Below are 26,720 nucleotides of genomic sequence, written 5' to 3'. Positions count from 1 at the left end.
TTTATGTGAACTTTCGTAAATTATCCATGTCTAAGACCAGATCAATTATTTAAAAAAAACGTTAAAAAGAAAAAAAAATATTAATTTATAACGAACATTTTTTATAATATCGGAAACAATATTTGATATTTAGGTCACTCTCACTCCTTTTTTTTTATATAAATATCAAAGCGACATTAATCCATTAAGAGAGGTAAGAATGTGTTTGGGTGTCTCAATTTCAATCTTTTTGTAAAAAAAATGTGTTGAAGTCCACATCAGCTTATGGACAGATGTCAAAATTCTATTAGATGAATAATACACTAATTTGGCCTATCCAAGCTTCACACATGGAACCACTGTTCTTCTTCATTGCCCAACCCATGCCCACCACACAATCAAGATTCTTCCTTTTAAACATTATTACTAAAAAGAATAGATTTTTAAGTGTTTTCGGAATCTTTTCTTTTCAAATATCCTTACCCAAAAACGTTCGATTTTACGATTTTGATACCCATCTTCCCTAAACGTGCGCTTCCAAATGGTTTTGCTTTCAAGCCAACTTTCAGTTATCACTGTGAGCATTTTCTGTATTAATATCTACGAGTTTGAGTTATTACATAATGCATTGAATTGTCCTGCTTTCCGTCACTAACACATACTTTCGCTATGTGCTCGTCTATATTGAATGTTTGCGTTCAACAATTTCGCTTTTTATCATCGATAAAAAAATAATAATTTAATAAAAAAATAAAAACCCACCCAACTCTCTCGAAAAAAAAAAACATAAAATATTTAAAAGAACATATTGTTGGAATGTTCCAAAATGATGACAGATGGAGAATGGAATATATTTTAGGAACAAAATGAGTATGGATCCAATTAATTCTTCTAGTGCACTCTTTACCTTTCTACGATATAACTATTCATTTATATTATATGAACATAGCTATTTTTATGATTAAATTTAACCTAAAATATATATGTTTCGTTTCCCTCTCCAACAGATGTAAGATCTCACCAAAACTTTTGACAAAAAAAGTCTTTCGATAAGTACCAACAAGAAAGATTTTAAGAACATTTAACATCAAGAAATAGAACAAATAAATATCATAATGATTGAGCTACACTTATGTTGACAGAGCATAATTTAGATCAATAATTTTGGTAAATGATTTAAGAATGAAACAACGTTATAGTTCAATGTATGGAAAACCAAACATGTCCCAAAAAAGAAACATAAAAAAATAAAACATTGGTCGAATAATAGACACTTGTAGATAGAGAAACCTAACTAAAATACCCAAAATAATAATAATAATAATAATAATTAATAACAAAAAGTTTTAGTAATAATTATAATTTGAAAAGGAAATAAAAAAAGTGCTTTTTATTTTATTTTTTTTATCAACTTTTATATATTTATCCTCCCAAAATAGAACACCTGGAACCTCCACTTACCAAGAGTGGAAGGTAGTTGGCAAAATCTGATGCCCATTATTTTATTTTATTTTTTTAATTTTAATTTTTTTTTATCAACTGACAGTTAGAGATTGATTAGAGAGAGAGAGAGTTCAGGTTGGTTATATTATTTTTTCAGTTTTTTTTTGTTTATTAATTAGTTAACTTTATAATTAATTAAAACACTAAATTATTCTCCAATTCATTTGTCTTTTATCGTATGCAAATTCATATACGATTAAGCGACAACACGATCTATAAATTAAATTGTTTGTGGGTGGTTGAAGTAGTTCAACTATATTTGAAATTAAGGATCGAACTACGAACCATCTTTGATCCAAAGTTCATATTAAAAAAATAATTAATTAAAATTTTAAAAATCGGCTCGAAAATCATACATTACAAGATTTCATGACCAAGCATCATAATATTTTTTTTTTAATTTAATGTCTATCCAAAAAGCAAAATTATTTAAAACACATATTAATAATATATAAGTTAGCATTATAATATAAAACTAAATTTAGGAACAATATTAATAGGGTAAGAATTAGCATGTGATATGTAAAAAGGACAAAGGGTGTGGGGATCATTTGGATGAATTATTGAATCTATTTTTTTTTTTAAATGGTTTTTTTTTAATTTAAAAAAAGAAATTATGAAGAAGAATATACCATATTTTATTCTTCCTTCTTTTGTAATTGCCGAAAAAGAATTGAAAAATTGGCCCACAAAAATTTCAATCAAAATTTGCTTTCTTAAAAGAGCAAATAAACTATAATTATTTTTGGAACACTTGGGTTGATTTCATTGGATGAATTAAAAAAATAAAAATAATAATATATTCATTTTTTTAATTAAAAAAATAAATAAAATAGGGAAGTCCACTTTAATTAACTATAGAATCTTGAACCATCGAAAGCTACATATCCTACATGAAAAAAAGAAAAAAAAAATCATTAAACATATGAAACGTGACGAAAATAAATAGGCATTTAAAAATAATGTGTTTGGTTTGAGCGTGGCAATTCAAAGACCACATCAAAATAAATTAGTATCAGTGTGGAAAATCTAATTCTTCGTTAGTTAGTGTGACGTAAAGAAATACGAAAGGAAATCTTATCAATCTTGTAATTTGTAAAAGCCCACGTGTTGGGTCTATCTTTTTTTAATTTTTAATGTGAGAAGTACATGAATGAATTTGAGATCGATTTTTATGATATGATAGCTAAAAGAAAGTTTGGCTCAATCATAAGAACTCTACCGGACATTCTAAAATGACTCAAAGATGGCGAGAAACAGAAACGAGACTCTGGTTTGTGCAGCAAATGTGTATCTGTTTGGGTACAAAACCAGTGGGCAGTGCATGGAAATGGGTAGAAACAGAGGTTGATTTTGGGGGAGTAGTGTAAAACATGATAATAATGTTGTGAAAATCTTGGTGTGTTTGAAGATATTATGATTTGATGGCGAGCAGCAAGTTGAGCCCCAGCTTTTGTGATTCTTCCTTCTCAGCAGCTCTAACTTTTTTGAATTTTGATCTGTTCTTACTATCAAAGATGACCCCAACTACTCCATTAGCTTATCTCAAGTCTTAACTCTGAAACAACAGCCTATCTATATGGATGGAGGCTTTTGATTCACCCTAACCTCCTCCCCAAACTAGGACGTTTAGTTGTGTGTCAATATGATGCCGAAGTTCTTGAGATTGCAAGAAGATATTACGAACGAGTTGGTGTTTGGCACAAAGGAATTTTGTGTCAAATCCCATCTCTGAACAAAACATTCTTGACAAGGGTATGAAAATCTCTCATTAACATACTAGTTTTAAAAATCTTGAGAGGAAGTTTAAAAGGAAAAGCTCTCAGAGGACAATATCTACTATCGTTGGCTAAGGTCGATACAAATGATATTCAAGCCAGACACCGAGTGATGTGCCAGCGAGAAAACTGAGCCTCAAAGAGGGTGGACACGAGGTGGTGTGCTAGAAAGGACACTGGCCTGAAAGGGGATGAATTGGGGGGTCCTAGATACCGGGCAATGTGCCAGCGAGGAGGTTTAGCTCCGAATGGGATGGAGAACGAAATATTCTCTATAAAGCGTAGAAACTTCTCCTAGCAGATGGGTTCTAAAAATTTTGAGGGAGAGCTCGAACGGGAAAGTCGGACAATATCTACTCAGGGTGGAAACGGCTTTTTGGCTTGTTCTATCCTATTGTAATTAGTTGATTGAGGGAAACCTTGTGATTCTTCGTTTTTTTTGTAGATCAGAACCAGAGCAAGATGCAACAAACGAGCTCCGAATCTTACCGGAGCTGGAACAGATAAGGAGACTAATGGCGATGAATCTAATGACTTGCCAATGTTTAATCAAACGACGCCGTGTGAACCTCTAGTGGCTATATCTGTAGCTGCGTGCCGTCTTCCCACCGGGCCGTAGTTCAGTGCGAGTCTTCAACTGGTTTCTTCTCAACAGGTACGTTTTCTTTCTGCGTTTTGATGTCTTCCCTCTTCGTTTAATCTGCAAAGCTTTAACATTCTCTCGCATGGCTTCGCGTCATCCCCGCATGCCCACCAGCTGTTTGTAGAAATGCCCAAGAGAGTATCTAATTTGTCGAGCTATAAAGTTAGTATACTATTTGGTTTTCTGTTTCCTACTTTTCTTCATGGCTTTCTGCTCCACCCTGCAGTGCATATCGTTCTTTGATGATGTCAAGCAGCAATATGGGGCTGCGTTTTTTGTCATACCCACAAAGGAATCTGCTTATGAAGCTCTCATCTATGCCCCCAGTGGCTGCAATTGCCAGCTTCGGGACTATCAAAAGGGCCATGGCTTGCAGGCGTGTTCGTTGTCATTTGAACTTGGATGATTCCAGCAGCAAGAAGAGGCAGCTGGAAAGGGTTTGTTCCGCCAATTCAAATGGGAAATTTAGCAATAAAGAGTTCATTAGTGTTGACTCACGGCTTTATGAGTATATCCTCTCCAATGTTCGAGAGCCTGAGGTACAATGTTGTTGCTCATCTATATGTTAAGTACTTTATGATCTGTCTGATTGTGATTGAATTCGTTGATTTAGATCTTGGGGCAACTTCGTGAGGAGACCGCCTCATTGCGTGGTAGCAAAATGCAGGTATCGCCTGATCAAGCACAACTTCTTGCAATGATTGTTCAAATTCTCGGTGCAAAGCGGTGCATCGAAGTGGGTGTTTACACTGTAAGCCCCTTCCTCCCATTCTTACTGCTTAATAACAAGGTTTTGTTTTGAAGAGTGCTATAACTTTAGGGCTAACCATAGTTTTCTATTCTCATTTAGGGATATTCATCTCTGGCCGTAGCGTTAGTCCTTCCAGAATCAGGGCGCTTAGTTGCCTGTGAAAGGGATGCCATATATCTAGATGTTGCTAGAAAATATTATGAACTTGCCGGTGTTTCTCACAAGGTAAGTACTTCTTCATTTGATGTTCTCTGGTTCTTCTTTCATCAAATGATTATGAACAGTGACATGAATCTTTTGAGAAATACTATCTTCCTATTTTTCTGCTGATAATCTGCAACTTTCATATTGTAATAGCTCCTACATGATTGCAACCAATGTATTCTGTTTGAGCTGTAAACTGTTTGTAGCAAATTTTTTGTTAGTTCTTGCTAGTATATTTCCTTTTACCCACATGATTGCAACCACGTTGATTGGAGAGGGAAACAAACGAAGCATTATTTATAAGGGTGGGGAAACCTCTCCCTAGCATATGCGTTTTAAAAACCTTGAGGGGAAAGCCCAAAGAGAACAATATCTGGTAACGGTGGGCTTGGGCTGTTACAAATGATATTAGAGCTAGACACCGGGCGGTGCGCCAGCGAGGACACTAAGCCCTGAAAGGGGGTGGACACCAGGCGGTGTGCTAGCGATGACGCTGAGCCCTGAAGGGGGGTGGATTGTGAGATCCCATATCAATTGAAAAGTGGAATAAAACATTCTTTATAAGGGTGTGGAAACCTCTCCCTATCTGATGCATTTTAAAAACCTTGAGGGTAAACCCGAAAGGGAATGTCCAAGGAGGACAATATCGACTAGCGGTGGGCTTGGGATGATACTCTAACTAATTAACCGGGAGATTTGAGAAAGGCCATTCATTTAATCAGATTCCTCAAATTTTAGACCAGCCATACAGTATACCCTCTTATGGGTATACAAAGATCGATCAATTTCGTGTATTTATGTTCATAATTTTAAGCTATAACATGTTTCTGATGATCAAAACATGGTTTTGGACAATTTCTGGAAGTAGGTGGATGTGAGACATGGGCTTGCAGCAGATACACTCAAATCACTTATTGCAAATGGTGAAGCTGGCAGGTGAAGTGTTTTATGTTATATCATGTTTTGATTCAAAAACTTGTTTCGTTAGTTGATGGAATGATCTTATAATGCTTCTATTAGATTTTGTTATAACTATCCCATTATGTTCTCTCTTTTACCTTCTTGGCGATTTAACATGATATCAAAGTTAAAAGGGTGAGCTTTAAAACTTCTGTGATTTTACTTCCTCCGATGGCCTTTTTACAAAGATTGAATAGATAACATATTTCTGTGCACGTATAGTTATGATTTTGCGTTCATCGATGCCGAGAAGAGGATGAACGAGGAGTACTTCGAACTGCTACTGCAACTGGTAAGACGAAAAACAATTAGCTTCTGCTAAAAAATCTGTTTATGTCTAATGGTTTTGTCAGATAGCCTATCTTTTCAGTCCATGATGTTGAAGTAAGTTCTTCATCGCCTTCATTCAGGTGAGAGTTGGAGGTATAATTGTGATTGACAATGTCCTTTGGTATGGAAGAGTAGCTGACCCAACGGTGCGTTAGCTTCGACATCTCGTGACATTGTGCCTCCATTTTAGTGTAGTTAACTGATGATCATGGTCTTTGAGCAGGTAAATGACAAGCAGACTGATAGCATTAGGAGATTGAATAAAAAGATAATGGAAGACGATCGAGTCGGGATTAGTATAGTGAGCATTTGATCTATGTTCCCTCTGCTAGCCTCCTTGAACTATGATGATGGTACTAAACTTGGTTTATTTAGGTACCCATTGGCGATGGCATGACAATTTGCCAGAAGAGATGAATGGTGCCTGCTGAACTTGAGGGCGTAGCATTAGCAAAACAGTGCATAAATGAATTTGAGTTTACTTTCGTGGATAAATATTTTATTTTTCTTTTGTGAATGTATTTCTATAGGATGTTGGAATATAATGCCATGTGGTATGATCATATCTACTTAGGAAAATCCAAAAAAAAAAAAAAAAAAAAAGAGAAAACACTTCAATCATTGATGCATAATCATCAAGCTATATAATACAATATGGTTAGTAGTAATTTTAATTTTATTTGATAACGTGAATTTAACTCAATATTAAATCTCTTAGCTTATAAAGTTAAATATGTGTGAGATAATTAAAAGTTTAAATTTATGTAAATAAATAATTTTATTTATTTATTTATTTATTTTTGCAATATTATAAATATAATTTTTTAAAGAGGAGTAATATGATTGTTAAAAAAAATAAAAATAAAATAAATGAATAAACCGCATAAGGTAAGACGAACTAATTTCAACGATTTGTCCTCTTTTATTTGGGTTGGAGGGAAAGGGGGGAAAAGGCGGTAGAAGAACAAAGGGAGGGAAAAGAAGAAAAGAGCTATGCGATTTCGTTGGTGTTGGTGCCGGCGGCGACACTCGGGGAGTAGAGGTCCGGCGGCTTCTAATGCTCTGCACAAACCTAGCCAGGAAGAAGAAGGTCGTTAATGGCCTTGCAATTGCAAATGAGTTGGCAACCGAGTTTACTGAGTCAGAAGCGGCGAAATGGCCCCCCTCTCGGTCTCAGAAACCTAGGCAATACCTGCTACCTCAACAGCGTCCTTCAGTGCCTCACTTACACCCCTCCCCTTGCCAATTTCTGCCTTCGAAACCAGCACTCTTCTCTATGTATGAATTTTCCTTCGTTTTTTTTCCTTTCAATTTGATTCCGTTTTCAGCCCTAATTATTGTCCTGTGTCTGTGTTTGTGCGCTTCGTTTTTTTTTTTTTCGTTTCAGGCGATTCTGCTTCCTCCAACGCGGAGAGAAAGCGTGAATGTCCGTTTTGTATTCTGGAAAGGCGTATAGTGAGGTCTTTGAGCTTGGATCTCACCTTGGACTCGCCTCTCAAGATCCAGAACTGTCTCAGGATCTTCGCCGAGCACTTTCGCTTGGGCCGCCAGGAGGACGCCCACGAGTTCCTTCGTTATGTCATCGATGCTTGCCACAACACCTGCCTCCGCTTGAAGAAGCTGCGTCGAACTGGCGGAGGTGCGAGTGGAAGCTCCACGGTGGTGAAGGAGATATTCGGGGGTGCCTTGCAGAGCCAGGTGAAGTGTTTATCTTGTGGAAACGACTCCAATAAGGTTGATGAGATAATGGATATTAGTCTTGATGTTTTGCATAGTAGTTCTCTTAAAGAGGCATTGCAGAAGTTCTTTCAACTGGAAGTTTTAGATGGCAGTAATAAGTACAAGTGTGACAAGTAAGCTTTTATTATGTCCTATATATATATATATATATATATATATCTATCGTCTTTCTCCTCTGGTTTTGGAATTTTCTTTTGCTCGGGTCTGACTTGTGGAGATTATATTTCCTTTGTAGTTGTAAGAAGTTGGTGGTGGCGAGGAAGCAGATGTCTATACTTCAAGCACCGAATACTCTTGTCGTCCAATTGAAGGTTTTCTGTCCTAACCTTTGGTTTCTTGTTTCTTTCCCCTGTTCAATTCATTGTTGTTTGTTCAGTTCGTAGTGTTGCTGCTTTCATGTAAAGGGTTGTTCTTGGATGGGTTTGGCAGAGATTTGAAGGCATATTTGGTGGTAAGATTGACAAGGCCATTGCGTATGAGGAGAGTTTACAACTTTCAAATTTTATGTGCAAAGGAAGTCAGGTACGTGTCTAACATCAGATTCCCCATCCGAATCAATCAAAGCAGCTGATTGTCTTGTTTGTTATTAGTTGAAAATTTTTCTTGCGCTATATATATATATGTTGATAAGAAACAACATAACTTTTGTGGACAAAAAAAGAAAAAAGAAAAAAAATAGAGAGAACAGCCTAAGGACTGGGGTAGAGGATACCCCCTCCCTGAAAACTAACCTCAAAACAACTCTCCAATTGATGATAATGGCTAACAAACTGCAATTACAAAAGAATGTTCAGTGGTTGGTGCGCACCACCATGAAGATGTATGCTGTAAGTTGCGTCAATAGTAACCCATAATGACTTCCTCATCTTCATAAATCCTGCTGTTTCTTTTCCTCCATAACAACCACAAAGGCGTGTATGCCTGCTCCACAGCACCCTAGCTATGTCTTTAAAACAAGCCCCTCCAAACGATTCAGGGAGACTGTCCACCTTCTCAGAGAGACAGAATTCCAACTCAAACTCTTTCTACAGTCTGCAGATAAGCCCAGCTCATTCTAGCAACCAGACAATGGAGAGAAATGTGATATGAGCGTGTCTTCATTATTTTGCACAAGCAGCAGACTGAGGGGGAAATGAACCATTGGTGGAATTTCTGTTGAAGTTTATCGGCAATGTTGGCAGTGTTCAAACTTCTGTTAAATAAAACCAAAGAAGGAATTTCACTTTATTAGGCATTTTAAAACCAAAATTTTCTTTGCCACAGGGTACTTTAGTCTGGCCTTTGAGCTAGCCAAGTGGAAGAAGGTAGATTTAGCAGAGAAGCCACCCCCTGGATCCAAATTCCAAACAATTTATCACGAGCTTGACCTCTTTAAATTAAGTCCAATATATCCGTGAAGGCAGCTCACCTCAAGATCTCTGTCAAAAAGATATCTTCTAAGCCCCAACTTCTAAGTGTGGGAATCCTCAGTACGGATCCTCATGCACCAACTCAGCCTTCCTGAAATGCAATTAGTGACCTCACTATGGCCATCTGCTTGTGGGTGATTGGTTATATCAAACCATGGATCATTGTTTAATTTCTTCTATCAAATCCTCCATAAGGGACCCTAAAATTTAACAGACTTGTTGAATGTCTTAGTTCTGTAACAAAACAATTTATTTATTGGAAAGTGATTTGAAAAGACTTGTTGCATACAGGGAAAGAAACAATACACTTGTAAAGTAATCTATGAAAACGAAGGTTTCACCATGACTCTTGCAATATCATCGTACTTTTATTTGGAATTGGTCTTTGCATGAGCAATACAACATATTGTGTTTGCTTGTTTCTTTTAGGTAGGTCAACTTCTGCTTAAATTTCCTTTTATGTTGAGGCCAAAAAAATTGGAGATGAGAGTTATACAAGATCGAAGATTCTAGGACTATCATTTAGACAGCACTCTAGCCTTTAAAGAACCTATGTGCTATTTAGTCTATACTGAGGAATCATTTGAAAAATTTTGCTGTATGAAATTGCTGGAGTGAATAACAAGGAGTGTGGGACTTAGATTTCAGAAATGGTCAATTAAAATTTGATTCTAATCAAATTTTGCAAAAGATCTCTTGGAGCAGTTTATTGAAGACGTGATAGCTCTATTGAAGGCAATTTAGGGAATGGACCAAAGGGATAAAAGGGTGTGGAACTTGCTACCCTTTTAGTGTGTCAGCGTCTGCTGTGTTGGGGAAGAAATTTAGTAGCAAATAATTATTTTCTCATTTGCCCATTTCAAGATCAGTATTTGTGACCAATATCCCAAAGATTATTTGGGAGCAAAAAACTTAAGGAAAGGTTGGCATGTTCTTATGGAATCCTGTTCCGTGGGGGTATTAATAAGGCAAGTGTAATCCAAAATAGGACTGTACGTGTTGGCATATTTGTAACTAAGAAATACTGATATTAACAAAGGACATAGATATGAAGATGGTGTAACACAATGGTATGTCAGTTTTTAGAAAAGCAGGACACTCGATACTTTTCTTTTAGAATATATGTTTATATAAATGTATTTAATACTTTTTAATAGCCAAAACATGTAAATTTTAGCAATAAAACCAATATTACTTCACTAAAAATATAAACATCGAGTCAATTGACACTTTGACACAACTCATTATCCAACAAAGTTTCTAAGAATACAAACTAGAGTGTAGGGAATACAAAAAGTAAATGGAAGCAATTTTAACTCATGCTCAACATTACCGGAGGTCGAATATAAGGAATAATTTGATTAGCCATGGCTAGAGGAAGAAGGAATCCTCATAGTTTGGTTCAATGTTCTTGTTAGTCAGTTGAAAACGTACAATGTTTTAAAAGGATTATGCCTTGAGCCTCACCTCGAGACAAGACTCTAACTCTTAGCCTCAAGTTTTATGCTTTCTTTAGACCATAAGAGGCTTAGAGTCTCTAGCTTTGTGTAGTGATTAGAAAAATAGTATTAATTTGCCCTATGCATAAAAAAGATATAAAGGTTTGAGTTCTAACAATTTGAAGAAATACTACTAGGCTTAAAAAACATTTAAGGAAAAAAGTTAAAGAATTAGTTGATCTTATCCATGTTAAAGATATCCTTTTAGAACTTTTGTTCAAGTGGCAATTGACAAGGGTGATCTTTTTATACTTTTATATAACTATTATGTTTAGCCATACTTGATCATACAAATTTAGGATTTGCATAATGTTATTAATTAAAAAACCCTCATTCTGTCTCAAGGCTCACCCTTTGCCCCTTTAAGCTGAAAAGCCTTGAGGGCGCCTTTAGCCTTTTAAAGATCGAACATGTATATATATACATAAATGAAAAGAGTTTGAATCTAGAAGGCCATAACTTCTGTCTTTTACAGCTTTGATTGGCATGTAAACTATATGTATCTTTGTACATCTGTCTTCTACTGTGATATCATTAATTTTTTTTTTGCTGTATGTCCTTAAATGCTTGCTTTATTTCTCTTTGCATGCTTCATTCATGCTACAGGTTGCAATTCCCATTTAGTAGTCTCTGTTTTAGGGGAGGCTTTTTATAATTCTCTTTTTTGATATTTATTCATTTATTAAATCATGTTGCAGGATCCACGTCCAGAGTACAAGCTCTTTGGTACCATAGTGCATTCAGGCCTTTCTGCAGAATCTGGGCACTATTATGCATATATCAAGGTCTATGTGGACCATATTCATATAAAGCCTACTAAATTTAAGACAAGATCAGATCCTTACAAGGTTTTCTGTAATTTTTAGCAGGATGCATCGGGTAGGTGGTATTGCTGCAACGACTCATTTGTTACAGTTTCAACTCTGCAGGAGGTCTTGTCAGAGAAGGTGTATATTCTCTTTTTCTCTCGTACGAACCAAAGGCCAGTAACTGCAAACGCAGCTCTTGGTTCAAATGGTGTAAAATCTCATGAAGGTAATGGCATTGAAGCATCCAAAATCTCAAAACCTTCTGCGGTAACTAAAACAGCACAGACAAAATCCCATGTTGAGCAATCTTCTCGGAAAGAACTTTCAAGTCTATCTAAGGTAGAAAAACCAACTTTCAGTCAGCGAGGAAAATCTTATATGAATGGACATTCTAATTCTGTACGAGCTCCTTCCACCATTAATGGGAAGATAGTTCTTGAGAAGGATCAATCCATCAAGGAGAACGAGAAAGAAAATGTAAACTCGTTGCATTTGGAAAATGGTGTGAGACATAAATCTTTTCTTGGGAATGGAAATAGCAAGAAAAGTAATGAAGTTGCTGATGATGTCACTGAGAGGGAACGTAAATCTGTGTTAATGAATGGTAATGGTAATGGCGAGAGTGTGGCAATGAAAGAAGATAAATACGATCAGTGTGATGGTAATCCTATGAATAACAAGTTCACTGCAGGAAATGGGTCTGGTCATGATAAAGTGGATAATGCAGTCAACTGCTCCTCTGAGATCAAAATGGCAAAAAGAAAATCAGACCTCTGTATCTTGTTTCAACAGGATGCTCTATCTCGGAAAAGAGTTGAAGAACTGACAGAAGAGTAAGTTAATTTCCTTTAAAATATTTCCCTATCGATTTCAATAGTCTAATAGATTCATTTTATGATTTTTGGTAGATTAAGATGAATGGGAATCTTCTTCTGTCCTGACTAGATTTGACTTGTTGACCCATACACACAGTGTGGTCGCCAAACAGGAAACCATGTGTAGTTGGGTTTCCATAATAAAAAAACTATTGATCTTATTTGTTAAGGTTTAGATTCACTTAGTTGTTACTATCGACCACTTAAAACAAGTTATATATGTGATGCAGCGTTGGCCAACCCCTTTGTGTATATTAGTTTAGATTCACACAGTGTGGTCGCCAAATAGGTCCTGCTGCAGTTTTCTGTTTTATACTACACTTTTATCAAGTTACTTCTGGTCTCTGACACCTTTTATATCTATATTCAGTCTCAAGAGAGAAACTTTCTCAGTTTTAAGAACATGCGGTTGGTCAAAGGAGGTCTTCAGTTGCATGCGTTCAAGGAAGAGATTGTGTTTACGAGAAATGGGGAGCACTCCAAGCAGTAACGATTTAAAGTACGTATTACTTTTTACTACAGATAACTTTATAATTCAAGTCTACTTGGTTGCTTTGATTAGTTATTATTTTAAATTAATGCTCACGTTCAGAAACTCGGTCATTGTTTTTTGCTGACCCATTCTGTTCTAAAACTTGTGATGTGTACTAGCATATTGGGAATTTTCCAAACCTGGATTGTGAAATCCTTCTTGATAATCTGTATCAGTGACTATAAATTTAGAAGGGAACTTCTTTTATTTTTAGTCTACAAAGCATGAGCGCTTCACCTTGGACAACATGTCAGAGTTGGACACTCCAACACTTGTTGGGTGCGTGTTGGACACTCTTTTTTGGAACAAGATACAAACATGTTTAAACGATACAAACTTCTGTTTTGAACAGAAAGAAGGCAAAAAGAAAGGAAAGGAAATGATCAAACAGGAAGTAAAGAGGGAATATCATCTCCATAGAAAAAGAAAAATAAAAGACTTACAAAACATAGACCTTAATAAAAAAGTCTAGTCTGAATATCATCTCAAAAGAAAAAGAAAAATAAAAGACCTACAAAACACAGAACCTTAACAAAAATCTAGTCTTGAATTGTACCAACTTCTCTAAAGAAATCCCAAAGGAACAGGAGCATACAATCTATGCTCAATAATTTCTGCCAACTAAGCCCTTACAAGGAAAACAAGTCAGATCATCCGTTGCATGACAAAGAAGCATGTCTTATTAATTTGTTACAAAAAAGACAGTCCAAAAGTGGGAAACTATGCAGTGAAAATAGAACAATGATCTGATAAGAAACACCTAAGCAACCAAGTGGTTCCCTCGCATGGAGGATAGATTAAAATTAAAAATCTACCTCTCAATCATTGAGACATTGAAACATTGAAACACATAAGAGATGCCTATGAAGGTTTTATTGAGATCGTTAAAAAAACTTCATCGCGTGTGTGTGGACCTGATCGAAGCCACCATTTGTATTAAGAAAAACTCATGGGGTTCCATACTAGCAGAAGTCTCAATATAGACCCTTGCTTCAATGGAGAATTATTTGTTGATGTTATGACTGGTTTCCAAGGCACCGAACAAGCACGTAAAGGAAATGTACAGTAGAGGATACCGAAGTTATTACAGATATTTGAGGAGGCATTCTTGGACCATACCATTGGTCAAACCACTGAGAAACATTACCCAAAGGGGCTTCTCAATTACAATATGACTCAACACTAAATTTACACATGACAGAGACTGTTGCCATACCACAAAGCCCTAAAAAGGTCAAGACCACTCCCATCTACCATGTATTACCCCTACTTTCAAAGCCAACTCCTACAAAATGAGGTCAACCCCCAATCAAAACCAACTCCCGCACCCTCCCCATTGGCCATGCCCCATAAACTCATAGTTTCCCCACATAAACCAGGGGCCAACAGCCCCTCACCCCGCATTTCACCAATCTCCAAATCCCATATATTATACCACTTCTTATCCCTAATCCACAAGTTGTGACAACACCACTATAAGAACATGCTATCATCATAAAGAACCAAAGAACCTTCCTCATCCTAGGAACAAAGTTCTCCACTGTCGGCTCTCACCAAAAAGAATTGATGATGAATATGCCTCTAGCCCTCAATCTCTCTCAACAGCCCCACCATCTCCTACAGCAGGTATGCCCAAGCTCTCTCTCCCATCGCCAGAGATTATCCTTGCGGACATAGAGCTTGACACTCTTTTTCGGGAAAAGCAGAATGAAAGAACAATGGTCCTCCAAATCTTGGCACCATGGCTAAAAGAACACCACATGTGCATCATGGTTATTCTGTCTGTGAAAAAGAAGCCCACTACCGCCAAGAAATAGAGTAAATTGACTAGAGAGATTGTTGGCCTCCTTTTAAACATCAATTATGAGAAATCGAGTAAGTCACAATTGGGTGGCTAATATCTTTTGTGATTATTATCTTTTGGAATGTTAAAGACTTGGGAGATTCGCAAAGGAGAGCTCTCGTGAAAAAATATGGTAATTCTTCAAGAAACAAAATTGAATTTTGTTGATCATTGGATGGTTAAACCCCCTTTGGAGTGCTGGACTTATTGGTTGGTCAACTTTGGATGCCTCAGGAACATCGAGGGGGAGGGGGGATCTTGATTATGTGGAATAACCTATAACTTTGATCAGTTTCGAAATCACCAAAGACCTATACACCTTAACCACACATATTACATTGGCCGATAGTTACACTTTTTGGATAATAGGGATCTTTGACCCTTATAGATATCAAGAAAAACCTGCCAAATAGGGATCTTTGACCCTTATATATATCAAGAAAAACCTGCTAAATAGTGATCTTTGACCCTTATAGATATCAAGAAAAACCTATCTTTTGGCAGGAATTACCATACCTATATTGCCTGTACACAGAGAATTGGCTTTTTGTTGGTGATTTCAATATCTCTCGGTGGGGACATGAAAAGTTCAATGGAAAAGTCACCAGAGACACGAGGCACTGAAACAATTTCATAAGAGAAGTTGAGTTCATTGACCTTCCCCTCGATAATTGTCTCTATACTTGGTCAAACAATATATCTCCACCCACCTGACACTCATCGACAGATTTCTAGCAACAGAAAGCCTACTTGGAAAATTTAGTAACATTTGTGTGCAAAGACGGAATAGATCTACATGATCATTATCCCACTCTACTTTCCATGGGTTGCTAATGGGGCCCCTTGCCTTTCCGCTTTGAGAATGTGGCTGAACCATTCCGAATTTTTTACTATGGTGGAATATTGGTGGAAGAATATGCCCCTTTGTGGATGCACGGGGCACGGTTTCATCAACAAAATTTATAAGACTAAAAGAAGTCTTAAAGAAATGGAACAAGGAGGAAACTGGCTCTATTACACCAGTTCAACATACACATACACACACACACAATAGCTCATGAAAGCTGAACTTAGTAAGTAAGAACAATCTTGGAGACAAACGTTAAAGACGATGGCTAGAGGAAGGTGACATAAACTCCAAAATTTTCCATCATATCATGGCTACAAAGAAAGGAAAGAGTACCATTATAGAAATCTATCGACACAAGGCAGAAGTTTAGAAAACAAAGATGAAATTATCTCAAAAATTGTGTCTTTTTACATGTCCTTGTATACAAAAGGACGATGCCCTCTTTGAATTTCCTCGTGATCTTGACTGGAGTCCTATTGATCAACAACAAGCTGCCTCCGTCGAGGTTTCTTTCGCTGAAGAAGAGGCGGGAAGGGCGATACAACACCTGAGCTCCAACAAACTCCAAGATAGAATGGTTTTACCTCAAAATTAAAAAAAAAAAAAATGTTGGAACTTTCTTAGAGCCATTATCATGAGAGTGCTCCAAGATTTTTAAATTTTTTTTTTTTTTTCAGAACCTAAATGAAACATACTCTCCTCGACTTGGTATTTTGGGTATAATAGAATGGTTAGAACTTCAACACAAACTTCTTGGTGGGTGTTTTATTCTTTTTGCATTTACTTCAATCATATGCATGAAAGCCACTCACCATGGAGCTTTTCTTAATTCCCCGTCTTTATATATTGTAATTTACACGTGAACTCACATACAATGCAGGAAATTGCTGATTGCAGATGCCAAGCAAAAGTTTATTTCACGGATACCAGAAGCTCTAAAAGAGGACCTTATAAAAAAGCTTCAAGTATTTAGTCAAGAAAAGTAACCTGGAAGGGTCTCTTCTCTTTGAATGCGGTAGCTGTGCTGAGAAACAAACCTTATGCAGGTTCTTGATGTAGATCCATATATACTAAGAGATGCCGTCACAATCTATATAACAAAATTCATTCTGTTGTAACTGGCCCCTTTGACGGGAATGGAATGTCCTGGTGGCGATATAAGAAGAATATGTCCAGTTCAAGCAAGCATTAGCATCGCTGGGAATTAGTCCTTTAATGCCCTCAATCCCCTGCCGCGGATTTACCATTAATCTTGTGAAGAACTGGGATCACCAATGCGCATGATTGAAATTTCTTTATACCGCGATGCTGCACAACTGGCAGCAGTCATGGCAGAGAAGAAAGTTCAGGAATTCTATTCGATTTTGTATAATATCCTTTTTGGTAGGAGTTTTGGTTTACAATCATTAAAAAAAAAAAAAAAAAAAAAAAAAAAAAAAAAAAAAAGGTATAGGCAGACTACGGGAGAAATACATATCTATGGTTTCATTGAGTTAGAATTTATTTTACCATGTAAGTCTGTTTTTGAGCAATCTATTTCACCCCACATTTGATTCTTGTACCTGACTCAGCGCGATAAAATGACACCATTTGCCCTTGCTGCTGCACCCCCTACAGTTGGAAATATTTCGAGCGGCACTGCTTAGAAAGGGTTTGATGGTATTTGTTAATTCTCAGTTTGACTGCCATGTATCTCTTTCGGTTTTTTTTTAATGCCTTCTCACTTTACTGTGAATTTTGATACATCCGTAGTGGAGCTAATGCAGAGTTCTGTGGCAAACTCAATATTTTGCAAGTCTGAATTTGACGTGCCTTGAAGATATTATTTGATACAACGAGGTTGATGCTTCTATTCTTTTCTCCAAATTACTCTATAACATGTTGTCTGAGTAGGTATGTATATGTATTTGTTCATTGTATTTATATATGTATGTGAGCCGTTTATTTTTTTAAAAATCATCTGAGAGCTCGTGATAACCAAACGAATACAATATTGGTTATGGATAGTTCCTATAATTTTGAAAGTTAGATTTTAGTTTCGGTGATTCGCTAAAGTTTCATAAATGGGTATGGTTTGATAATATTGTCACAAAATTCACAAAATTATTTTGGTATCTCCAACATTTTTATGTAAATTTGTGAAAGTATATTTGTTTCACTCCTAGATTTTGTGGAATTTATTGCAGAAGTAGTCGCTCCAGCACCCCGAAGACTTTTCCACCCTCGATGAAGCATTAAATTTATTACGGGTAAGCAGTGACGTCGTCATTATTTCCGTGGGACCCACGTTTGATTAGGACATGGATGGGAAGATTGGTTATAATATATAGCTTAATAATTGACTGAACTTCAAAATATTTAACAACAATGGATAACTTTCAATTTTGATATATTTGAAAATTTTTAAAGGTAGTTAACTACTATATTAGTATAAAATGATTTTTTTTTTTTTTTTTGTTGGTTTATGTGAGATCCCACGTTAGTTGTAGAGATAACGAAACATTTCTTATAAAGTGTGAAAATCTTTTACTAGTAGAAAATGGTGATACATAACACGCTAGAGTAGATAATAATTGCTAGTAGTAGGTTTGGATTGTGGAATGAAGCATTCTTGATAAATTGGCTCTTACAAATCGTATGAATCAGACATCGGGCGGTGTACTAGCAAAGACGTTGAGCTCTCAAGGAGGATGAATACAAGTTTAAGTTCCAAAATAAATTTGCTTTGCTTAGTAAAAGTTATCTTGATATAATTCAAAAGTATAATTTATAGAATGATTCTTAAATTCATTTGAAATTAGAAAAAAAAAATCATAAATTGATGTTGATGAATTGAAAATAGATCTTTAGAGTAAAATAATGGATGGATTGGCTATGACCAATCAAAGATGATAAGATACTTGAGGTTGGTAAGAGTTTTAGCATCATCTAAGGGCCTATAGAGGACCACGCCAAAGGACGCTATACGCCGACATATTTTAGTTCTTTACGTACGCTTGAATACGTCAAGTTAATAGCTTGAATACGTCAAGTTAATATTGAATAGGAGTGGTTGAACCACAAATGGAACACAAGTAAGTTGATCACTACTAGATAGCCAAATAAAGTAATAGATTGGTTGTACCACAAATGGAACAATTTTCTTTGAGTAAGAAGAAAGATAGGATTCTAATCTGATCAGCTTCTTTTTCTAAATTTAGTATAATTAAACCATTTGTGCATTTTTAAAAGGGTGCCCACACAAAATTTATAGTAAGACCCCATACTCGATATGATTTTTTTCACTCCAAAGAACTCATTTTCTTCTCCTTTCATTTTCCCTTCAGTAATTTAGCCTCTCACTCCCAAATTTGCTATAAAATGGGTCCACTCTCAACCTCAAATTCAATCTCTTCTCCATTTCCATTTTGGTGTTTGTTCCCAATTTGACAAAAATGGCGAATGAAGTGAAGCTGTTGGATTTCTGGCCCAGCATGTTTGGGATGCGAGTTAGAATAGCTCTGGCTGAGAAGGGCGTGGCGTACGAATACGTGGAAGAAGATCTGAGAAACAAGAGCCCTTTGCTTGTGCAGATGAACCCAATTCACAAGAAAATCCCTGTTCTTGTTCATAATGGAAAACCCATCTCCGAATCTTCCATTATCGTTCAGTACATCGATGAAACCTGGAAGGACAGAGCTCCTCTGTTACCGTCTGATCCATACGAGAGGGCTCAAGCCAGGTTTTGGGTGGATTTCATCGACAGGAAGGTGACATTCTAAAAACCCTTTACCTGATAGGCCTTAATGACATTCCTAAGCAATGAAAGTGTTATGAAAATGTGCAGCTTTATGATGAAACGAGGAAGACATGGGGGAGCAAGGGAGAGGAGCAGGAGGCAGGGAAGAGGGGGATGATTGCAATTTTGAAGCAACTGGAGGAAGTTCTTGGGGAGAAGGCTTTCTTTGGAGGAGAGTGTTTGGGGTTCGTAGACATTGGTTTGATTGGATTCTCATCTTGGTTTTATAGCTATGAGACCATTGGGAAGTTCAGCATCGAGGCAGAGTGTCCCAAGATCATGGCTTGGGTGAAGAGATGCTTGCAGAAGGAGAGTGTTTCAAAGTCCCTGCCTGACCCCATGAAAGTGTATCCCTTTGTGCTTGAAATTATGAAAGCCCTTGGCCTTGACTAACCAAAAATCTGCACCCTTTTCGCTTGTTGGTTGTTAGTTGTAGTGTTTGTGTTTGGCGTTTTCTTACTATATGTTTGGAGGCTAAAAAAAGGATTGTGATTTGCATACTTTGATGGGTGTGTTTTGAATAATAGCAATGTTGCGAGTCATTGAATAAACGACTGCGGGGCTTTCGGTTCTAGACAAGAGTCTCGAGTGTAGATCATTACTATGTAACAACACCCCTTCCTTTAAAGTTGAAGGTTTGAATACATGTCCATGTTGAACTAAAAAAATAATCGATTCTTAGTTATAAATCTCTACCATGATTTTAGAAAATGGGTTTACAAAATTTTTTGAAAAACAATAAGCATAAAGGAACGACAATCACATTCATAGCTCCAACTTTAATAAAACAAAGGAAATAACATTATTTGGCTTCAGGGCTATAAGGCTATAAAGGTAAACGAGGATACCGTACCTAAGTAAGGGTAGTTCGTGGATTGAGTAATTTACGGAAGGTCACCTTACTTGTAAGGGTACCAGGTGACTCGAGTATTTTAAGAAATATCGTCCTCTCATTTACATTTTACTTTTAGATAAACTAAAAAATGTAAATTTACTAAAATGCCCCTCACCTTTAAATTTTCCTTTCTATTCTCTATTTTTCTTGTTTTTATGCTAATGTAATGTAAACATGATAGGAAATCAGAAGTAGTGAGTGTTGTTAAAAAAGGAAAAGAGTAGGAAAAATGAGAGTCCACCAAATTGTTGATGAAAGAAAGTGGTAGAAGCTTGCACCCCAAATATAAAATGGGCGCTCTCTCAATCAAAATCTCAATTTGGCAACAATGGCGGAGGAAGTGAAACTGTTGGACTTTTGGGGCGGCATGTTCGGGATGCGAGTAAGAATCGCCCTGGCCGAGAAGGGCGTGGCCTACGAATATGTGGAACAAGATCTGAAAAACAAGACCCCTTTGCTTCTGGAGATGAATCCAATTCACAAAAAGGTACCTGTTTTTGTTCATAATGGAAAACCCATCACTGAATCTTCCATTATCATTCAGTACATCGATGAAGTATCGAAGGAGAATCCTCCTCTGTTGCCGTCTGATCCTTACGAGATGGCTGAAGCCAGGTTCTGGGTGGATTTCATCGACAAGAAGGTGCCATTCTCAAAACCCTTTACCTGATAGGCCTTAATGTTTTCATCGATATTCCTAAGCAATGAATGTATTATCAAAATGTGCAGCTTTACATTGAAACAAGGAAGATATACATGAGCAAGGGAGAAGAGCAGGAGACAGGCAAGAGGGAGGTGATAGCCATTTTGAAGCAAGTGGAAGAAGTTCTTGGGGAGAGGGCCTACTTTGGAGGAGAGTGTTTGGGGTTCATAGACATTGCCTTGATTGGATTCTCATCTTGGTTTTATAGCTATGAAACCATTGGGAATTTCAGCATTGAAGCTGAGTGTCCCAAGATCATGGCTTGGGTGAAGAGATGCCTGCAAAAGGAGAGCGTTTCAAGCTCCCTGCCTGACCCCATCAAAGTCTATCACTTCTTGCTTCAAGTCAGGAAAGCACTTGGCCTTGACTAACCAAACTGCTTCAGTCAGGAAGGACTTGGTGCGGATCAAAATGGATGAAATTTTTAGTGTTTGTGGTTGGGGTTTTGATATCTTCTCCCACTTTGATGCAGTGTAGTAAGTCATTGAATAAATGGCATGGCCAGCCCTATGGTTAGCATTAAAAAGTTAAATTAATCTATAAGTTCTGTTTTTAATAGATTCTTGAGTACCTTTCCAGTATCAAGAACACGATGAACTGACCCTCCATAGAAATCACTAATCTCCCCAATAGTTTGATAGTGTCTACTTAAAATACTAAACCAGACTCCCACGTGATCCTTCCTCAAAACAATGAGTCCACACCATGTTGAATGGTCCATAACATTTGGAAGTTGCAGAAATGGACTCTGTTTTCACCGCTTCCTTTCCCCTTTTGTCCTTTCTCTTCTCTCTCCACTATTCCATTTTGTCCCACTTTCTACAAAATGGGTCCACTCTCAAACTCACTCTCAATCCCTCAAAACCCATAGCCCTAAAGCGGCGCTCTCCCTTTGAGTTTCATCTTCCCCATTTGGCAACAATGGCAGAGGAAGTGAAGCTCTTGGATTTCTGGCCCAGCATGTTCGGGATGCGAGTCAAAGTAGCCCTGGCCATGAAGGGCGTGGCGTACGAATACGTAGAACAAGATCTTAGAAACAAGAGCCCTCTGCTTCTGGAAATGAACCCAATCCACAAGAAAATCCCTGTTCTTGTTCATAACGGAAAACCCATCTGCGAATCATCCATTATCGTTCAGTACATCGATGAAACGTGGAAGAACAGAGCTCCTCTGTTACCATCTGATCCATACGAGAGGGCTCAAGCCAGGTTTTGGGTGGATTTCATCGACAAGAAGGTTCGGGTGAATTAATGAAAGTTAAGTTCCTTTTGTTCATGGTGTTTGACATTGATAAACAAAAATGCAGGTGTTTGATAGTGGGAGGAAGATCTGGGCGAGCAAGGGAGAGGAACGTGAAGAAGGGAAGAAGGAGTTCATGGGAAGCTTGAAGAAGCTGGAGGAAGTTCTTGGGGAGAAGGCTTACTTTGGAGGCGAGAATGTGGGGTTTGTGGACATTGTTTTGATTGGATACTACACCTGGTTTTACAGCTACGAGAGCATTGGGAACTTCAGCGTTGAGGCTGAGTGCTCCAAGATAATGGGATGGGCTAAGCGATGCTTGCAAAATGAGAGCGTTTCCAACTCCCTGCCTGACCCCTTCAAGATCTGTGACTTTGTGCTTCTAATGAAGAAGAAGTATGGCCTTGAATGAACAAACAAACAAACCATGTGTGGACTATCTCTAATGTACTTTGTATGCTGAAATAAATTTGGGGTATTTTGATCTGTTAAATTATGTTCATGTTCATATCTTTACTTCAATAAAAAAAAACAAGTTCTGAAATGTTTTACCGTCTTGTTCTCACTTGGCGTATGTTGTGGCCGCCGCTTCGGTTTCCCTTTCCTCCACCCGATTGGCGTGGTTACACGCCTCTACAGAGCTCGTCTCCTTCACGGATACGGTAGATCCCTTCAAGCCCATCCTGTAGACACCAAAATCGCAGTGTTTCGTTAAGGTTTGGGGAAGTTATGGAAGGCTAAAGTTCTGAGAAACCCACGACTCTCACCTCCAACGTCAACGGAAAACTCCCTTGAACACGTTAGGAGCCGAGCCCGAATGGTGAGCGGACCGCCGCAGAGTCTGTGTCCAACACGTCGCCGGCAAAATAGGTAACTTAAAACGGCGAAATGGTGTATTTTGTTCGAGAGCTCCATTAAAAATAATTGAGCATCAATTAAAGAAAGAAGGCAAAAGGGTGTTCCAGAGCTCTGTAGACCTCAAGAGTAGTTATTGGGAAGGAATGTTCATGATTCACGTGCTTTATTTTAATTTTAATTTTGTTGAGAGCTGGATATTATGTTGGAAAACAAGAAAACAAGAAGGATGAAAGGTCACAAAGGGATGTCACCTAATCTCTTCCACGTATGCAATGACGACAGTGGAGGTGAAAGATCCTACTTATTTTCAATCCAACTAAACTTCAAACTTGAATAATCCATCCAACCAACCAATATCAAAACGTGTCACATTCAACAAAGTTCTCCATTGATATTTCTTCTATAAAGCCCTCATCCCTCCCAAAACAGCTTCAACACCCTCCATTGTTGCACAATGAGTTCATCACAAGAGCTGGTTTTGTTGGACTTACGGGCTAGCCCTTTTGCCACGAGGGTGAGGGTGGCTTTGGCAGAGAAGGGGCTAACCTTCGAGACAAAACAGGAAGATTTGAGTAACAAAACTCCTCTGCTTCTGGAGATGAACCCTGTACACAAGCAAATCCCTGTTTTGATTCACAAAGGCAACCCCATTCTCGAGTCTATCATAATCCTTGAATACATCGACGAGACATGGAGCAGTGAGGCAGGCTATGCTAATTTGCTTCCTTCTCATCCTTACGACAGATCCCACGCTAGATTTTGGGCTGACTATGTGGACAAGAAGGTATCATCACCAAGCTCTCCTCTTTATCTTTGATTTTGCTGTTATGGGTTCTTATGAAAAGAAAGCTGTTGCAAACACTAGATTTACCCAAATGGAGGGAAGCTGTGGAACAAAAAGGATCTGACAGAGGAGGAGAAGGAAGCGGCAATGAAGGAGCTGCTGGGGAGCTTCAAGCAGCTGGAGGAAGAGCTTGGAGACAAGCCCTATTTTGGAGGCCAATCATTTGGGTTTATAGATCTCTCGCTCATTCCATTTTACACCATGTTTCTTGCCTTCAAATTGCTTGGAAATTTGGACTTGGAAGCTGAGTGTCCTAAGATCTTGGAATGGGCTAACAGGTGCTGCCTCAGAGACACTGTCGCCAAAACTATGCCTACTCAACAGGAGGTTTACGACGTCGTTTTGGACATTATAAAACGTCATTAATTGTATTCTTCTAATTTTTAATTATTCGCTCTCAATAAAATATGTACCCATATGGTCATTTTTATGTTTAAATTATTTGAATTCTGTACGGAAATTAATAATATTATTTTTTCTTTTGGGTATAAATATACAAAAATGAAACAAAAGTATTGAATTTTTTCCCATTTTTAAGCCATTTTATTTTTGGCGTTAAATCTGTAATGATTGGTATTGGAATTGGTATTGGTATTACTGGAATTTCCGTTTTTAATTATATAGTTACTGAGCTTTCTCCAGTTCCACCAGCCCCGACGCCGTGTGCGGTGGTTGACGTCACGCACGTGGCTCACGTGTGATCTGGCTTTTCTCATCAATCCGTACACCTCCGGCGGTCGATACATCCGGATTAACGCCCATTTTATACCGTTGAAGAATGGATGCCGTTTGATCTCCGTCGCCCCTTTCTCGGATCCCAACCGTCTCGCCGGATCTTTCACCAGTAGTCTCTCTATCAGATCCCTCGCCTCTGCTATACCTTCCTCTTCCTCCATCGCCGCCCTGAACTTCACCCCTTCTGTCGACGCTATGTTTCTAAGCGTACCCTCCTTGTTCACTCCCTTAAACGGCGTCGTTCCGTGTAGCAGCTCGTAAATGAACACCCCAAACGCCCACCAGTCGACGGCGTTTCCGTGACCACCGCCGGTTATCAACTCAGGCGCCAAATACTCATGAGTTCCTACACATGACTTGGAAAAGGCCGTCGTCGGCTCCGCCACGAACTCCCCGACAATCTCCTCCGCCGCGGTTCTCATCCCAAAGCAGGAGGCAGTACCCTGTGGTCCCCGCTGTGTCGACGTGTGAAAAGTGGGGACAACGTCAGACTTAAAGCACAAATCGAAATCAGTGAGCATGACGTGGCCATCCTCACGCAAAAGAACGTTCTCAGGCTTGAGATCCCGGTACACAATCCCAAGCGCGTGAAGATACTCAAGCGCCACCAGAACCTCAGCGACGAAGAATCTCGCCGCCGAAACGGAGAGGCGGTTTCCAGGCTGTTTGCGGAGGAGAGAGTGGAGGTCACCGGCTGGGCAATAGTCAATAAGGAGGCACGTGTAGTGAGAGACGTCGAGACGCGCGTAGAGAGTAGGGAGAAAAGGGTTGTCGAGCAAAGCCAGAATCTCGGATTCCGTTTGAACCTGCAAAAGCTTCTTGTTACTTAAAGCGTCTCTGTCAACGACCTTAAGAGCGAAATTGGCGTGATCGTTGTCTCTCAAATGGCAGAGGAAAACCCGGCCGAGGTTGCCAGTGCCGAGGTGTTTGATGAGTTTCAGGTGGCGGAGGTGGAGGTGGCCATCGGAGGAAAGAGTAGTAGCAGCTTTGATGGCGGACCAGTGTGGGTCGGAGTGGCGGTGGGGACGGAGGTTAAGGGTGGAGGAGCCGCGGGATTCATTAAAGCTGAGAGTTAAGCTGCTCCGAGCGATGCTGCTGCGGGCGGTGGAGGTGGAGATGGTGCTGGTGAAGCTGAAGTCGAGATCTGAATCGTCCTCCATTGGTGATGGGTTTAGATTCTGGAGAAGGGGCTGTTTCAGTTTTATATATCGCTGAGGGAGGGGACACAGAAAGACGAGTGGAAGGCGTGGGGTCTCTGACGCCATTAAACAACCTGTTTGGTTGACCCAATTGGAAACGGAGAGAGAAACGAGACGGAGACTATTTTATTGCACACTTTAACAATAAACTCTCATAGCTTTGCTTTGAGCTTCTCTCACACCACACCAATGGAGAGAATATTCCTTGATTATAAACGCATGATCATTCCCTAAATCAGCAGACGTGAGACTTTTATCATCCAACGTTCCATTATATAATCTAATGTTGACTAACTATTACTCCTAACATTCAACCAAGTATGATTTTCAATTTCATGTCTCGCATAAATGAAAAATCAACGTCTCCATCTTTAATTTCGATTGATTCGTTTGAATACGACATGACTCTCCAATTGGATCGATGCGTTCTTTGAAAAAAAAAGGTCTGGTTGAGAGTGAGAACAAAATCTTACACTGATTTAGATTTAAAATAATTCTAGGTATATAAATGAGAACAATTATCTATTTGATTTGAGGTGCAACAAATAACCTCGACCAGACTCAACCATATCCAAACATACTAAACAATTAAATTAAAAAAATATTTATTTCCTTAAAATAAAATAAAATAAAATAAATTCAAATAATTATTTTAATATTTTTTCTTAAATTATTATTATTTTCTTCAAGATAAGATTAGGCGTTTTTCAAACAATAACAGCTTCCATTTAATTCGCAAGCCTGTTTATTTATTTTTATTATTC

General features: G+C 38.1%; 6 protein-coding genes, 1 long non-coding RNA gene and 1 pseudogene across 13 annotated transcripts; 6 read left to right on the top strand and 2 right to left on the bottom strand.

The window, feature by feature from the left end:
• Positions 1 to 3,604: 3,604 nt before the first annotated feature.
• On the top strand, positions 3,605 to 6,758 carry LOC111791484 (uncharacterized). 3 transcript variants are annotated; one of them, XM_087123840.1, is made up of 10 exons: positions 3,605 to 3,622; positions 3,706 to 3,915; positions 4,130 to 4,442; positions 4,517 to 4,654; positions 4,754 to 4,879; positions 5,727 to 5,794; positions 6,041 to 6,110; positions 6,229 to 6,294; positions 6,372 to 6,449; positions 6,524 to 6,758. In XM_087123840.1, the coding sequence occupies exons 3-10, from the start codon at positions 4,146 to 4,148 to the stop codon at positions 6,563 to 6,565; spliced, it is 885 nt and encodes a 294-aa protein (XP_086979966.1). In that variant the 5' UTR covers positions 3,605 to 3,622; positions 3,706 to 3,915; positions 4,130 to 4,145; the 3' UTR covers positions 6,566 to 6,758. The 3 variants fall into 3 exon arrangements, 2 of the variants coding, with proteins under 2 accessions (XP_086979966.1, XP_023528625.1); XM_023672857.2 differs by lacking the exon at positions 3,605 to 3,622 and having other exon boundaries at positions 3,660 to 3,915; XR_015421069.1 differs by lacking the exons at positions 3,605 to 3,622; positions 6,372 to 6,449 and having other exon boundaries at positions 3,655 to 3,915; positions 6,229 to 6,371.
• A 294-nt stretch (positions 6,759 to 7,052) lies between these two features.
• On the top strand, positions 7,053 to 17,507 carry LOC111787999 (ubiquitin carboxyl-terminal hydrolase 25). Of its 5 annotated transcripts, none has more exons than XM_087123826.1 (8): positions 7,053 to 7,426; positions 7,536 to 8,001; positions 8,124 to 8,199; positions 8,318 to 8,410; positions 11,495 to 11,644; positions 11,726 to 12,438; positions 12,851 to 12,979; positions 16,197 to 16,317. In XM_087123826.1, exons 1-8 carry the CDS (start codon positions 7,246 to 7,248, stop codon positions 16,222 to 16,224), a joined length of 1,836 nt encoding a protein of 611 aa, XP_086979952.1. In that variant the 5' UTR covers positions 7,053 to 7,245; the 3' UTR covers positions 16,225 to 16,317. The 5 variants fall into 5 exon arrangements, with proteins under 5 accessions (XP_086979952.1, XP_086979954.1, XP_023523898.2 ...); XM_023668130.2 differs by lacking the exon at positions 16,197 to 16,317 and adding an exon at positions 16,586 to 17,507 and having other exon boundaries at positions 7,056 to 7,426; XM_023668137.2 differs by lacking the exon at positions 16,197 to 16,317 and adding an exon at positions 16,586 to 17,507 and having other exon boundaries at positions 7,058 to 7,426; positions 11,495 to 11,581; positions 11,666 to 12,438.
• Positions 17,508 to 19,010: 1,503 nt separating this feature from the next.
• Positions 19,011 to 20,127, top strand: LOC111788054 (putative glutathione S-transferase). Its single transcript, XM_023668201.2, has 2 exons — positions 19,011 to 19,454; positions 19,532 to 20,127. Exons 1-2 carry the CDS (start codon positions 19,140 to 19,142, stop codon positions 19,874 to 19,876), a joined length of 660 nt encoding a protein of 219 aa, XP_023523969.2. The 5' UTR covers positions 19,011 to 19,139; the 3' UTR covers positions 19,877 to 20,127.
• Positions 20,128 to 20,691: 564 nt separating this feature from the next.
• LOC111788045 (glutathione S-transferase 3-like) lies at positions 20,692 to 21,491 on the top strand. Its single transcript, XM_087123860.1, has 2 exons — positions 20,692 to 21,021; positions 21,108 to 21,491. The coding sequence occupies exons 1-2, from the start codon at positions 20,707 to 20,709 to the stop codon at positions 21,450 to 21,452; spliced, it is 660 nt and encodes a 219-aa protein (XP_086979986.1). The 5' UTR covers positions 20,692 to 20,706; the 3' UTR covers positions 21,453 to 21,491.
• Positions 20,795 to 23,267, bottom strand: LOC111788061 (uncharacterized). Its single transcript, XR_002814097.2, has 3 exons — positions 23,088 to 23,267; positions 22,873 to 23,003; positions 20,795 to 21,075 (listed from the first exon to the last, which is right to left on the bottom strand). It is a non-coding gene; the product is annotated as an uncharacterized LOC111788061 (long non-coding RNA).
• On the top strand, positions 21,890 to 22,813 carry LOC111788019 (putative glutathione S-transferase). Its single transcript, XM_023668156.2, has 2 exons — positions 21,890 to 22,317; positions 22,388 to 22,813. The coding sequence occupies exons 1-2, from the start codon at positions 22,003 to 22,005 to the stop codon at positions 22,730 to 22,732; spliced, it is 660 nt and encodes a 219-aa protein (XP_023523924.2). The 5' UTR covers positions 21,890 to 22,002; the 3' UTR covers positions 22,733 to 22,813.
• Positions 23,268 to 23,569: 302 nt separating the features above from the next.
• Positions 23,570 to 24,476, top strand: LOC111788029 (putative glutathione S-transferase). The gene is made up of 2 exons (XM_087123843.1): positions 23,570 to 23,962; positions 24,044 to 24,476. Exons 1-2 carry the CDS (start codon positions 23,633 to 23,635, stop codon positions 24,386 to 24,388), a joined length of 675 nt encoding a protein of 224 aa, XP_086979969.1. The 5' UTR covers positions 23,570 to 23,632; the 3' UTR covers positions 24,389 to 24,476.
• Positions 24,477 to 24,491: 15 nt separating this feature from the next.
• Positions 24,492 to 26,075, bottom strand: LOC111811727 (serine/threonine-protein kinase WAG1 pseudogene; annotated as a pseudogene).
• Between the last annotated feature and the right edge of the window lie 645 nt (positions 26,076 to 26,720).

The sequence above is a fragment of the Cucurbita pepo genome, chromosome 1 (genome assembly GCF_057944985.1).
Source record: "Cucurbita pepo subsp. pepo isolate OVF chromosome 1, ASM5794498v1, whole genome shotgun sequence".
Classification (NCBI taxonomy): Eukaryota; Viridiplantae; Streptophyta; class Magnoliopsida; order Cucurbitales; family Cucurbitaceae; genus Cucurbita; species Cucurbita pepo.
This window is presented reverse-complemented; position numbering and strand designations above follow the sequence as displayed.